Raw genomic sequence first — 13,846 nt, 5'->3', positions numbered from 1 at the left:
ATGTGCTCAGTCCGTGTGCTGCAGGCACTGCTGGAAAAACAGACACAACATTTGTAAGCGTTTCAAGAAGAGCTGCATGGGAGCACTCAGCACCTGGGCTGGAACCAGCCTTGCTGATGGTAAATCCATCAGTGTCCCAGGGCAGGCAGGTGTCCTGCTTGATGCTTGGGGCATTCAGCCATCAGCAAGGATGGGCCTTGGTGCAATGTGACCCAGGGAGCTGCGCTGGTGTTCAGCTCTCAGCCACGATTCCAGCTGTGCTGGGACCTGCAGCATCTCCTGTGCCTCTGGAGGCAGCACGGCTGTGTTGCCATTGGTGAGCCGGTAAATATTTCTAAATAGTGAAATGTGCAAGGAGGGGGTGGGGAAGGCAGTGTCTGCATGGGACAAAGGCTGTCTGGTTTTCAGTCCTGGTCAGCCAGGGGCTGGCTCGCATCCTCGCTCACAGCCTGTTTTGCAGGCCTGGTTCTCATGAAATGGATGTGGTTAGGCTAAAACTGAGTTTCAGAAGGATGGGTTTTATCTGGGTTTTAGAGGCCCCAGGAGTTTAGCAGGAAGCTTTACACTTATCAGCCCTGCCTGCTCCTTGCTGTCTGTTGGAGCACATCTGAAGGTGAGGTGCTGGCTCCTCCAGTCTTGGCTTTCATAGAATGGTAGAATGGTTTGAGGTGGAAGGGATCTTTAAACATAGTCCCATACCCCTGTGAACAGAGACACCCACAGCTCCATCAGGTGCTCAGAGCCCAGTCCAGCCTGACCTTGGTGTCACCAGGGACAGGGCACCCACCACCTCCCAGGGCACCCTGTCCCAGTGCCTCACCACCCTCACTGTGGATAACTTCTTTCTCATTTGGTAGCACAGTGCTAGCTGGTTATATTCTAGGGAATCAAATCTGTGGCTCTTCTTCCCCCTCTGCAGTTTAACCAGGTTAGTCCTGCTTTCTTTGCTGGTGCTTCCATGCTGCGTGTGGTGTGCCCTAGGAATGCTTTAGGAGAACAGAAAAAAAAAAAGAACTTTAAGATTTGTTTCAGGCTCAGTTTCTCTCCATGGCAAAATCTAGTTGTGTATGTACACAGTGGAGGAGGGGAAGAAGAGGAATCAAGGTGGACGTGTGGCCATGTTCTGGTGCCCAAAGCTAGGAGCTGAGGACAAGGGGCAAGGGGGTACCAGGGCTCTGCACCAAGCCAGGGCAGCTCCTGTGCACATAGCAGTGCTCCTCCAGCTGTTACTGATGTGAGTGCTGTGGCTGTGCAGCAGTGTTCTAGTGAGAGACACGTGGTGTGAAAGCATGGCCAGGTGTGTGTGAGTCGTGTTTGGCAGTGTTACATTAGTGCTGTTATTTTATTATAGTTAAAATAAGAGCGGCTTGTTGTGGTTTCGGTATCTCTCCGCAGTTTTAATGGAGGGAAAGCCTTTGCAGTTCTGTGCTTCTTGTGCTCGGCAGGGCAATCCCTGTGAGGATTGTTGGTAACGTGTCCATGTTCTCTTTGTACAGTTGCTGGTGAGAAGAGGGTGCCAGTGATGCCCGGCTCGCCCGTGGAAGTGAAGATACAGACCAGGTCCTCTCCTCCCAATATGCCGCCACTGCCCCCCGTCAACCCTGGCGGCCCTCGGCCCGTCTCCTTCACCCCAGCTGCACGTAAGCCCCCACTAAATCACTTTGCCCAGGGACTGGCCCGGAGACGAGGAGCTCTGCTTGTGCCAGCATCTGGCAGGGCTCCCTGTTTGCCAGGCTGCTGGCCAGCACAGAGCTGTGCAGCTGGGAGCGAGGGCTGGGGCTTTCCTTCTGCTTATGTAGGACGTACCATGGGGTCTGTACAACCCTGCCCGTTCCTGCTTTGTCCCAGTGTTGTCACAGTCTCTCCAAGTCCGTCTCCATGCAGGTGCAGATGTGATTTCTGCAATAACCTCCTTAAAGCTTTTATCAGGTTGGCTTCAAAGAAGCCAGGAGCTGAGCTTTGTGCTGTATCTGGCAGAGTTAATTCCCAGTCTGCTGTATCTCGCTTTGCAGACAGCGTTTCTACAGCTGAGATTAGAAAGTTTTCCTCTTTTAATTTCACAGCCTCGGAAATTTCTCACTGTCTGTCCAAGTTCTCTGCTCTCCATCTTTGCTCCATAACCTCTCCCGTTAAGCTGCAGGGCGCTGCTCGGAGGCAGCTCACCAGGTGGGATGGGTGTTCAGCCCCACCTCACAGGAAGGACACAGGCTCATGCTTTTTCCTTTCAGAAACCATTTAAGCCATCATCTTAAAATCTCATCATCTAAAAGCATTATTTTAGAGCACAGCTGTTTTACTTCACACTCAAGCATGGAATTACCTTACCCCACTCATGGCACGTGGACGTTTCATTCTCTCCTCACCCTTATTCCATACTGAGGTTCCCTGGCTGTGTGTGTATTGCTCTGCTACCCACAGCAGTGTCTGGGGCATCTCCATTTCATCTTGGCAGGGGATTTCACAGCGTTGCCATTCAGTCTCTTTCAGGACACCAGCTAATGCACTGAGAGATGCTGGCAGCAGTGCTAGTCATTGGGTTATCCCGCCAGACACGTTGTCCCTGGCTTTATACACGGAGGGTTTTTTAATGGCTCTCCTTTTGCTAAGGCAGAAAAAGACCATTAGCAGAGTGATAGAAATTAATTTTTCCAATAAGGCTGCTTGGCACTCTGTTAAGGGCCAAGTCACCTGAATCTGCTGAGGCCTGATGACTTCACTGCCTCTTTTCAGTAGGGCGAGCACTACAAGCTGTGATGAAGTCTACTCGTGCTTTTCGCTTCTTGGCTGTGCACAGAGGCAGTGCTCAGAGCCACCCTTTGCACGCCCTGCACTGTGAAGGGATGTAAAGACAAGGAGAGACAGTTTGGTACCTATTGCAGAATTTAGTGGTGTAGCCCTCGAGGATGACTTTCATATTCCTGCTCACCCTGTGCTCCCCTGCAGCCCCTGCCCCTTCCTGCCCACACGCAGCAACCTCCACTGTCCTTCTTCCCTTGCTAAGAGCAAGAGGAAAGAAACGGGGAACGGGGCAGAGCTCCTTGGCTGCAGCCTCTGGAGGGCACAAGGCTGTGCATTACTGCTCTGCTTGGGGTGGCTTTACCTCTCTTTATTACATGTTTACTGCAGAACCAATGCTTGTTGTGAGTACTTGCCATTGCCTTTTAAATGAGCTCAATATTTGCTGCTATGGCAGGTACTGCTGATCTCTGCAGGTCATCTCTGTTCCTTTCCTGGCCTGGGGAAGTGTGGCGAGGAGTTTCTCTGGTTGCACTGACCTAGAACAGAAGGCATCAGCCCGTTTCACCTTCACAGCTCTGTCCTCAGTCTTTACATTCATTTCATCGTTGCTCTCTGCACAAAGGAGTGTGTCTTTGTTATGCCCCAGAAAAGCCTTTTGCCCTGGTTGCTCTCTTCACCCTTATCTTTCCTTTGGATCTCAACTGACTGTGCTTCCTCTTTCCGTGCTCACCCCACAGCTCCAGGTGTGTGGAGCCTTGCTGTGCCTCAGGGTGGTTTAACTGCTCCAATGCCTCTGTACTTTTCTCTGAAAAACCCTCCCAGGTGTGATTCTTTGGAAGACCCAAGGAGCAATCCTGGGGAAGCTGCAGTGGGAATGTTGGCATCTTTGGCAGGCTGCGTTCCTTTGAGGCCAGCACACACCTTCCCATGCCTGTGGCAGCTCTGCTAGGAGGGGCTTTGGGTGCTTTTCCTCCCCCCACCGTAAGCTGGCTGCCCTCAGCTTAGGCTGCCCAGGGCCCATCCGTGGCCTCTGGCACCTGCAGGAATGGGCACCCACAGCTCTGGGCAGCATTGCCAGCACCACACCCCTCTGGGTAATGAGTTTTTTCCTAACATCTGACCTAAATCTCCCTGCTTTTAGTTTAAAGCCGTTCCCCCTTGTCCTGTCACTATCTGCCTGTGTAAAAAGTTGCTCCCTTCCTTTTTATAAACTCCCTTCAGGTACAGGAAGGCCACAGTGAGGTCACTCTGAAGCCGTGCCTTTTCCAGGCCAGCAGCCCTGGCTCCCTCAGCCTGTCTCCATAGGAGAGGTGCACAGTTCAGCTCTGGACTTTTAAGGCCAGCCCTCTACATCAGCCACAGCTGTATTTACCGTGGTGTATTTTTCACCTCTAACATTCTGGGTTTATCTGAAGTTTGGGCCCCCCGTGCACAGCTGCTTTCACCATTTCCCAGACACGACTTCAGATTGCACAACAGCACTGAGGGGATGTCAACAATTTATTCTAATCCCATGCGGACTTCCCAAGCTGCAGTCAGTTTCATCACGCCTTCTGCTTAAAGGAGACACGATCACAGATGGGACTGGTTTGGAAAAACAGCCACGTCTGCCAAACTCCCTTCAGCCCCACGGGGAGTACGGTCACACTGCAGGCGGGACGCAGCCCTCGGGGCTGTGCCCATCTCGTGCCATAACACTTTTGTCTCCATTCTGCAGTGCCCAACGGGATGAACCATTCCCCCCCGACGCTCAATGGGGCACCATCCCCACCCCAGCGCTTTGGCAACGGCCCGGCCTCCTCTTCCTCTTCCTCACTGACCAACCAGCAGCTCCCGGCCACGTGCGGCGCACGGCAGCTCAGCAAGCTGAAACGCTTCCTCACCACCCTGCAGCAGTTTGGCAATGACATCTCTCCAGAGATCGGGGAGAAGGTGCGGACCCTGGTCCTGGCCCTGGTGGTAAGCTGCTCCCCGGGAAGCCAGGGGACATTTCTTTTTGCAAAAGCGCTGTAGTGATGGGATCCCAGCAGCCAGCACGTGCCCCCATTGCACAACATCATGGGCCTTTGCAAGTAGAGATGTTGGCTAAGCACAGCTTGTGTTGTTTGTGCTTTCTGGTAAATGCACTGTCTTTTTTTTTGTTTTCTTCAGTGGATTTCAAAAGCAATCTGTCCCACTGCACTGACATGAGCCCAGGTGCAGCTGAGCTTATGGAAACCCAGAGGGCTTGGGACTATACTTTGTTGTAGAAGCTGCATGCCTGGTGCTCTTTGCCTTCCTCACTAGAAGCCATGAGCAGTGCTGTGCTTCCTGGTCTGCTCCCAGCAACTCCCAGGAGCCCTTTTCTGCCAGGGAAGCGTTCTCTTCTTTGCACCCCTAAGCCCAGAGCAGAAGGGTTGTGTGATTTCTGGTGAGGTGATGGTGCTTCCATGCCCGAGCAGCTTTGCAAACACAGACGAATGGCTTTGGGTGCTGTTTTGGAAAGAGCATCTTGCAGGGAGCTTTTGGGCCTTGCATGCTGGGCCACCATCCTGTTTGCTGCAGCTCTGCAGGTGCTGCATGCACAACTTGCTGGAGAGAGAAAGGGTGATGCTGAGCTGTGGGGGTGCTCTCTGTGCCTGCTGCTTTTTGAAAGAAATCCATTTCTAAGCCTTGAACATGGAGAGGATGTCTCAATGCTTCAAGCACCTCACTTGTGATACGCAGTGCTGAGCACAGGGGGCATTTAGTGGGCTTTTTCCATCCTGCATACTGCAGTGCAGCCCCACTAGCACTGCCGAGGCCTGGGGAAGATAGAAAGCCTGGCAATGCAGCAGGAGGTCTCAGTGCTTTCCCTGCACCTACAAGAAGTGCATGGCTGGGCAAACTGTCACTGAGCTGCATTCATTTTTATGGCAGCCTGACAGTGCAGTAGCAGGAAGGGGATTGGTAAGTGACTTTTTGCATCTTCTGTGCTTGGGCATGCAAGAGCTAGGGTTGCTGCTGCTGGTGCACCCAGTGCACACACTGCCCCTCTGCATGTAAGGAGAGCTGAAAACATCCTTCAGAAAGAAATGAACAGGCCTTGCAGGATTGGATGCAGTACTTGCAGTGGTACGAGTTGACTGGTAGGAATGCTGCCCAGCCCTGTGCACGCTCAGCCAAGGTCCTGGAGCACAGCCTTGTGCCAGCTGCCACCTGGTGCATGGCCCAGCACAGCTCTGAGCTGATCTCTGCTTTTGGCAGCCTTGCTCAGAGGCTGAGCATGCAGCAAACACAGCTGAGCCATGGGCAGCCTGAAGTACTGCTGCTCCCCAGGTTGGCATGGGCAGAGCATACACAAGTTTGTTTGCAGCCTCGGGGTTCTTCACAGGCACCAAATGTTGTTGCTGAAGCAGGCAAGCACTTGTCTGTATTTCCATGGGTGCAAGGCAGCACATTAGTTTACCCACCAGCGAAAGAAATTACAAAGTGTTCAAGTTCCTCTGCTCATCGCTGTCCCCCCTGATGGCAGTTATTGCTGCAGGGATAAACTTTGTGTGTGCAGCTTGTTCCAGGTAGCACCCAAGCTGGGAACATCAGTATAGGAGCAGCAGGCTGCTGGTGACCTTGTGGATGGTGGATGATTTGGGTGAGCTGAGCTGTAAGAGAGGGAAGAAGCAGCTGGAGCTGTTGCTCATCCCCAGCCTGCCCTGGACAGCCTGGCTGGGCTGCAGGAGGTACCAGCTGGGCTTGCTGCCTCCAGCTCTGGTGCTGGCAGTGCCCACAGCCCCCCACGTTTGGTGCAGTCGTTCTGCTCTGTTGGCCTGAGTCTGTTTGGCTGTGTGAGGCAGGATCTGGTGTGAGCGTTGTCAGTCCTGTTGTGGCAGATGCAGTCTCCTTTCTAGTTCTGTTCGTTTTGAGCTGTTTTCCAAGCATCTAAAAATAAGAACAAACAGTCATTTCATTTCTTAATTCTTTTCTCAGAACTCAACAGTGACGATCGAGGAATTTCACTGCAAGCTGCAAGAGGCGACGAACTTCCCCCTGCGGCCGTTTGTGATCCCCTTCCTGAAGGTGACAGGAGCTGGTGGGGCGGGCTGGCAGTGCTGTGCAGGGCTGTGCTGCTTGGCAGCATGTCCCTGCTGGGGAAGCTCTCATAACAAGCTCCACAACTATTCTTATCCAAGACAGACTGCACAGACCATGGCTGTTGCCACGTGCTACTGGCTCGCAGAAAGCTGACTTTGTAATGAGAGCCACATATGTCTGCTTGTGTGCTAGGGGTAAATGAGACAAACCCATCTCCATTCTGCAGTTTGAAAATGTTGGGATCTAGAGTGTTTGAGGTGTTGGCTTATTGTGTCTGGGGCAGCGAGATGCTGGGAGCACGGAGTGCTTCCCACAGTGCTTTTGTGTCTGCCGGCCCCAGGCCATCCCCAGCCCCTGAGAAAACACAGGTAGGTCTGCCCAGCGCAGATGTGACAAGCGGGGAAAAGCTGAGCAGGGCCCCGGGCTCGAGCTGTTCATGCTCTCTGAGCAAAGCTGCTCGTGTCCATGCAGGCTGCGTGAAGCAGAGCCGTGATGTTTTCCAGGCCAACCTCCCTCTGCTCCAGAGAGAGCTGCTGCACTGCGCCCGGGCTGCCAAGCAGACGCCGTCCCAGTACCTGGCGCAGCACGAGCACATCCTTCTCAACACCGCCTCCTCCCCGGCCGACTCTTCGGAGCTGCTCATCGAGGTCAACGGGAACAGCAAGAGGCACAGCCCTGACAGGTAGAGGAGCCTTTGCCACTCTGTTCTCACAGTCATGTTTTTGGACAGCAGTGAAGGTGAATTAGAACTTTAAACTGTGTTCTGGGCCAAACGTAGGATCTTAGCGCTCCTTACAGCTGTTGGTGAGGCAATGCTGTCTATGGCTGTAGCTCCTGCTTGATCATTTGGCTGCAGACCCTCTCCAGGGGCTCTCAGGCAGACCCTGCCCACGGGGATTTGTTTGGGAGCAGGTCACCCAAGTGCCTGAGCCAGGAAGGCAGCAGGTGGAGGCACTTTCAGCACAGGGAAGGACGCGGTTTTGTTTTCGCTGCCTTTATTCCAAGTAAAAGTCGTTATGTAATTATGTGGAGCACACTTCAAATTTATAGAAGCTGTGAAATCTTAATTTGGTTGTGCTCAGAAAGATGAATCACAACACTTGGGCATTTTTTGAACTCCTTTTAGCAAGGTCATTCCGTGGATTTGTTCACAAGTCGATCGTGTTTGTTTCAGCTCCCTCCTTCACCCCTCTGGTAAAATCATCACTGCCCAAATTCTGCTGTTTCAATTTGTTCATCTTTCCCTTCCCTGTTTATGCAGCGCTAACGAAAGCCTGTGTCTCTTGGTGTGGTTACAGAAGGGATGACAGCAGCTTTGAGAGAGAGCCGCTGCCGACGGAGCCGCCTGCCAAGCGTGTGTGCACCATCAGCCCCGCGCCCCGGCACAGCCCAGCACTCAGCATCCCAATGCTGAACCCTGGTGGGCAGTTCCACCCCACCCCACCGCCCCTCCAGCACTACACCTTGGAAGACATCGCCACCTCCCATCTGTACAGAGACCCTGGCAAGATGCTGGAGCACAGGGACATCCGGGACAGGCACGGCGGGCTCGGTGAGCACCTCTGCAGGGCTTTGGGTTGTAATTCTTGGCGTGTCCCATAAGAAAGTTGAGAGGTTTTGCAGAGAAGTCAGAGGGAACGTCAAATAGCAAGAAATTAAAAGCAGGAAGACAGAGGGAGAGGCAGAGCTGCAGTTTCCTTCTGTGGGTAAAAGGCTGTAGCCACCAGGGGTGAGGAGCGAGCAGGACCTGGTGTTGGTGCTGACTGTGGCCAAGCCAGCATGCAGAGATGAAAGCTGTGGAAATAAACAGAAATTAACTTTGCAGAGATGACTGATGTAGGACATCTGTGGTGTGTGGGGAGAGCAGTGTGTGACCTCCCCTCTGTCCTGGTGCTGGTAGGGGTGTGTGGAAGCAACTGCCCTGTTTCCAGCCGGGCAACCCGAGTCACAGCTCAGAGCCCCTGTGGCTTTACAAACGGGGAACTGCCTTTTCAGCAAGCCAGGTCCAGGCCTGTGAGGGGATTGTAGCACTTCTGAGGCAATGACACAAGCAAGGATCAGAGCAGCCGTATGCAATTAGCCCATGTCTTGGAGGTGTGTTTTAAAATTACAGCTCTACCTGGTTAGAAATCTTGCTCTGTTGTTGCTTTGGGGCCGAGGTCCCTCTGCAGCACTGAAAGCATTTGCTCCCTCTGATCACTCCTCCAACTTTTTGGTTTGTTGCAGGTTTGAATGGAGGTTACCAGGACGAGCTGGTGGACCACCGCCTGACTGAGAGGGAGTGGGCTGACGAGTGGAAGCACCTCGATCATGTAAGGAGCTGGGAGGTGTGGGAAGCTCTGTGGGACACAGCGACCCGCTGCTCACCTGCTCCAGTTAGTGATTTCCTTCTTGTTGATACCATACCTTATGCAGGCTTTAAAAGCAGTTGGACTGGCTGCCACAAGCAGTTCAGCAGGAGCAGTTTCCTGTTATTTTTTTCTCTGCTCGCGCCCAGTGGAAGCCAAAACCAGTTTGAACCAAGTGTCTGGTGCTGGAGAGCTGCTCCTGCTGGCTGTCAGAATAACCTGCACAGGTCAGAATAACCTGCACAGGTCAGAATAACCTGCACAGGTCAGAATAACCTGCACAGGTCTTCCAGCAGCTGCCCAGGCCAGCACTGTACCAACAAGCGTGCAGATGTGTTGTGTGCAGCACGTGTGTGGAACTTACAGATTAAAAACAAAACAAAACAACGAAACACAACAATGCTGGGGTTGGTTGAAGGCTTTTTCTCCTGGGTTGCCAGCCTGTATGGGGCAGTGTTGGGTATGGGCAGACTTGGTACTTCTGGCAGACTTTCTGCAGAGCCTGTTTTTCTGTGCTGAACAAAGATGCTGACCCAAGCACTTCTCTGGAATGCTTCCCCTAAAGAAATGGAATTGGAATTCAGCTTTGATCAAAAATGTAGAGGGGCCCTATGCTTACTTATGCCCTAAAGCTGATGCTTCACGTGGGTGGATATGGAGCAGAAGGCCCCGTAGGTGAATATTTTAAGTTGGGATGTACCTATGGAGTGCTGGTACCAATTCCTCTGGGTTGGAGAGAGAGATGTCATGAATCGTAAAGACACATCCCCACTGCCATGGGTCACAGGCAGCAGCACGGGCACTCTGCTCCCATGGGAGAACAGTTTATTCTCGCTCCACCTTGAGCAGCACGGCCACATCTGTTGGTGACCAAACCAGGTGCTGAGCTCAGACACAGCCTGAGCTCCCAGGAGGTGGTAACACCCACAGCATCGCTGCTTGGATGGCCGTGGGACCCAAAGGTGTCTGTTTGAATACTGTCGAGGTACCACATGATGCCACGAGATGCTCACATCCTTTTGCCATGAAATAACTTTGGGTTTACTTTACTGGGACAGCCCCTGGGGCACCTGCAGTGGGGAATTCAACCAGCCTGGTTGAGCGGTGGCAGAAGAACTGACAGCCTGCCTCCCTGCCTCCCTCCAGGCGCTGAACTGCATCATGGAGATGGTGGAGAAAACCCGGCGCTCCATGGCCGTGCTGCGGCGCTGCCAGGAGGCTGACCGTGAGGAGCTCAACTACTGGAAGAGGCGCTGCAGTGAGGCTGAGCCACGCAAGGCTGGGGGGGAGCTGGGCACAGCCAGGCACAGCCCCGGCAGCTCCGACTCCATTGGCAGCGGTGAGCGGTGCTGGGTGGGAAACTGCACGAGAAAAAGGGTTTTATCTGAAAACGGGCCTTTAAATAATAGGTTTATGGCAAGGCATAAGGGAGTGCAACAGAAATGGATGGCAGTTTGGGTTGAAGGGGACCTTAAAGGACATCTACGTAGCTCCCTGCCGTGGGCTGGGTCGTCCCCCAGATCGGGCTGCTCACAGTCCCCTCCATCCCAGCACTGGGCACCTCCAGGGACGGGGCACCCACAGCTCTGCAGGCAGCAGTGCCAGTGCCTCACCGCCCTCATTGTGAGCCATGTCTTCCTCGTGTCCAATTTAAATCTGCTCTCATTTAGTTTCAAACCATTGCCCCTTAGTCTTGATACCTGAGGCCCTGATTAAGAGTCTTTCTCCATCTCTCTTCTAAGCCCCTTTATATGAGGAAAGTCAAGCTTCCTTGGTTCTACCTCTGTGCCCTGTTCTGGCATTTCTTTCATACCTGTGGTGGGCTATGATTTCTTCTTCCAGCACAGCAGCTGACTGCTGGCTCTGAAACTCTTCAGACTGATGATGAGTCATTAAATAGAACATACTGGAAAGATGAGCTTGACTTCACTTAATGAAATCATGGGGCGAAAGTTGCTAGTTGCTTTGGATGGCAATTCATCTGTCGTTGTGGCAGTCCTAAGCATTAACTTACAGGTGGAAAGCTGTCCTCACCCCCCCAGTTTGAGAGCACGTAGTTCTCACTGAAACCCAAATCATTTCTGACCTTGAGGACTTCAATGCATACAATTCTTATAGCTCAGAAGCCCAGTTTGACCAACCTGATGTCACTGCAGGGCTTGGACCAGATGGCCTTTATGAGTAACCCCCCCCCAACTCTAACAATTCAATATAAATATTCAACTTGTTTGGATTAATACATAAAGTGAATCCTCCTGGATGTCCAAAAGGTACCCAAATTAGGGTCTGGGTCAGGTTTAGCTGTGTTTGCATGACTTTTGGGAGTTCTCAGACAGCAAAAATGAGCATTTGTAGCTCAGCCCTTGCCCTGCGATGGGAACCCCACGCAGATCTGAATTGCAGAGCTGAAGGGATCAATGGCTTTTAGAGTTTGGCTGAAAGGAGGCGGATGAGATTTCGAAGCATTAAAAAAGGACAGGGATAGAAGGCAGCACGAGTTCTGTAGTGTGGGCACAGATCCCCATGTGGGCGTCCCCATGGCTGCTGTGCTGGCTGTGAGCTGCTGGGGGCCGGCGCTGGGGTCAGCACACAGCACTTGGTGGTGCGCCTGTATCTCCAGTTGGTGCAGAGTACCTGGAGATGGGAATGGGTTATACTGCATCATAAATTATGCAGGGCACTAATTAAGGACTGTGATTTATCATCCGAGCATCTGATGAACGGCTCCAACTGGAGGAACCCTCTGCTGTGAGCTGTGCCCCGTTAACCCTCCCCGCCTCGCTCTTCTTCCAACAGATTCACTGCGGGAGTTCGGCAGCAGGTCGGGGCCGGGCTACGTCACCGAGGAGATATGGAAGAAAGCAGGTGAGCCCTGGTTGTGGGATTGCCCAGGGTGAGCTCTGGCGCTGCGGTGCACTGACAGGAGCAGCCTGCCTACAGCACAGCCCGGCTGCACACTGCTGCCTTGGCTCTGCCCCTGCGCGGTGCTGGCGGTGCGCCCAGGGCAGCCCATGCCCGTGTTGTTGGGGATGCGCAGCCGCTGAGTTCCTGGCAGGCTGGTGAGGCTGAGCTTCCCTTCCAGAAGAAGCCGTGAACGAGGTGAAGCGCCAGGCCATGTCGGAGGTGCAGAAGGCTGTGGCAGAGGCAGAGCAGAAGGCGTTTGAGATGATCGCCTCCGAGAGGGCGCGCATGGAGCAAACCATCGCCGACGCCAAGCGCCAGGCCACCGAGGATGCTTTCCTGGTGATCAATGAGCAGGAGGAGTCCACGGAGGTATGGAACTGGGCAGGCCCGCGAGTCCCAAGCCTTGGGTCCTGCTCTGCAGTGCCTGGGTGTCCCCTGCCTTCTTTCATCCCTCTTAAAAGCTCTGGGAGCACGGTGGTGGTGTGAGGGCACCGTCAGCAGAGTGTGGGGCCAGCTGTGGGGATTTCTGCAGAGAGAAAAGGGTGTTGGTGGGACAGCTTTACATCCTGCTCAGAAATGTGCTGCTGTGGAGTACTGACGTGTGCAGATAAGGAAGTGCTGTCTGTGGGCTTTGGGACTTGCAGGGCAGCCACCAGATTCTGTGAGTGGTTGGAATTGCCGTTGCTCGGTGGCTGTGTTGTGCCTGTGGTGCTGCTGAGCAGCACTGGGTGTGTGTTGTCTGGGACTTTGCTCTGCAGGCTCATGCTGCACAGGAGTGTGCCTGGCTGCCCTCTGGGATCTGGCTCTGCAGGGCTCTTGCTCCTCCGACCCCCATAGGGTTCAGGGGAATTGTGCATAGGCTGGTTGTCCCCATACTGCAGAGTCTGAGGACACCCAGTGGGGTATGGCAGCTCAGAAAAGAGTGGATGCCTTCAGGTTTGTCACAGCAGAATGTGGGGAGTGAGTATCAGAGCTATTCTGATCCCTCAGCCATTAGGTACCCTCACTGCTCTTTGGCTGGGAATGCATTCCATTTGGTTTTGGAGGTCTCAGAGGGGCTGAGCAGGAGCTGCTCGAGTAATTCCTGCTCTGCAGCGTCACAGCCACCTGTGGCTGGCTCAGTGTTGTCACTTCTCTGCTCAAATGCTCCAGGCTTTGCCTGATTCTGCTCAGCAAAACTGAGAAGGGAGTGGGGAATTGTGTCACCCCAGGCCATGTGGGCAGCCAGTGTAGTTCTGTCCTCCCTTGGGATCCTCTGGGAGGCTCTGATCCCCGCACATGGCAGCAGCTGTGTGGATGTGGGGTGTTGTTATAGATGTGTCTGTGCTCTGGTACTTTCCCATGAGATCATTAAAGGATGAACCAATGCAGCAACCAGTAAACAGACAACAGGAGCGGGTAGAATTGCTTGAGGAGGACTGAGGTGAGCAGTGGTTTTCTGTAGGGGAATTTTTGGGGTGTATCCCCTCCTCTGCCTCCATCCTTTGCCCTACACTGCTGCACAGAGCAGTGGGAGCAGAGCGGGGACATGGGAGCTGATAGCACCCCTGATTGATCCTCCAGCACTGGGGACTCTTCTCTGGGGGCTTTACAAGCTGGCGTGCATCCTGGCACAGTGTGACCTGAGGAGCGTGATTTAGCACAGTGGTTTGAAATGTCACTGCTTTAAGCTGCTTACACAGCTTTCCTAGAGCTGCTGTGGACTCGGTGCTGGCAGCCTGCAAGTTGTCCCAGCGCAGCCCTGTGCGCTGCCTGCCCACCCTGAAGCCTCCTACTCCTGCCCACAGCACTGAGTGCTGGTGGCA

The 13,846-nt window shown here is 53.5% G+C and overlaps 1 protein-coding gene across 7 annotated transcripts in view; it reads left to right on the top strand.

The window, feature by feature from the left end:
- The window catches only part of CBFA2T2 (CBFA2/RUNX1 partner transcriptional co-repressor 2), a 51,713-nt gene that overhangs the window by 35,401 nt on the left and 2,466 nt on the right, over nt 1-13,846 (top strand). For all 7 annotated transcript variants that reach the window (XM_048963535.1, XM_048963534.1, XM_048963536.1 and 4 more), the window contains exons 2-10: nt 1,497-1,640; nt 4,457-4,698; nt 6,685-6,774; nt 7,293-7,471; nt 8,088-8,341; nt 9,016-9,101; nt 10,284-10,476; nt 11,934-12,002; nt 12,220-12,410. In XM_048963535.1, the coding sequence (XP_048819492.1) occupies nt 1,497-1,640; nt 4,457-4,698; nt 6,685-6,774; nt 7,293-7,471; nt 8,088-8,341; nt 9,016-9,101; nt 10,284-10,476; nt 11,934-12,002; nt 12,220-12,410 (1,448 nt within the window). The remainder of the gene's footprint in view (nt 1-1,496; nt 1,641-4,456; nt 4,699-6,684; nt 6,775-7,292; nt 7,472-8,087; nt 8,342-9,015; nt 9,102-10,283; nt 10,477-11,933; nt 12,003-12,219; nt 12,411-13,846) is intronic.

Source organism: Lagopus muta, chromosome 16 (assembly GCF_023343835.1).
Source record: "Lagopus muta isolate bLagMut1 chromosome 16, bLagMut1 primary, whole genome shotgun sequence".
NCBI lineage: Eukaryota > Metazoa > Chordata > Aves > Galliformes > Phasianidae > Lagopus > Lagopus muta.
This window is presented reverse-complemented; position numbering and strand designations above follow the sequence as displayed.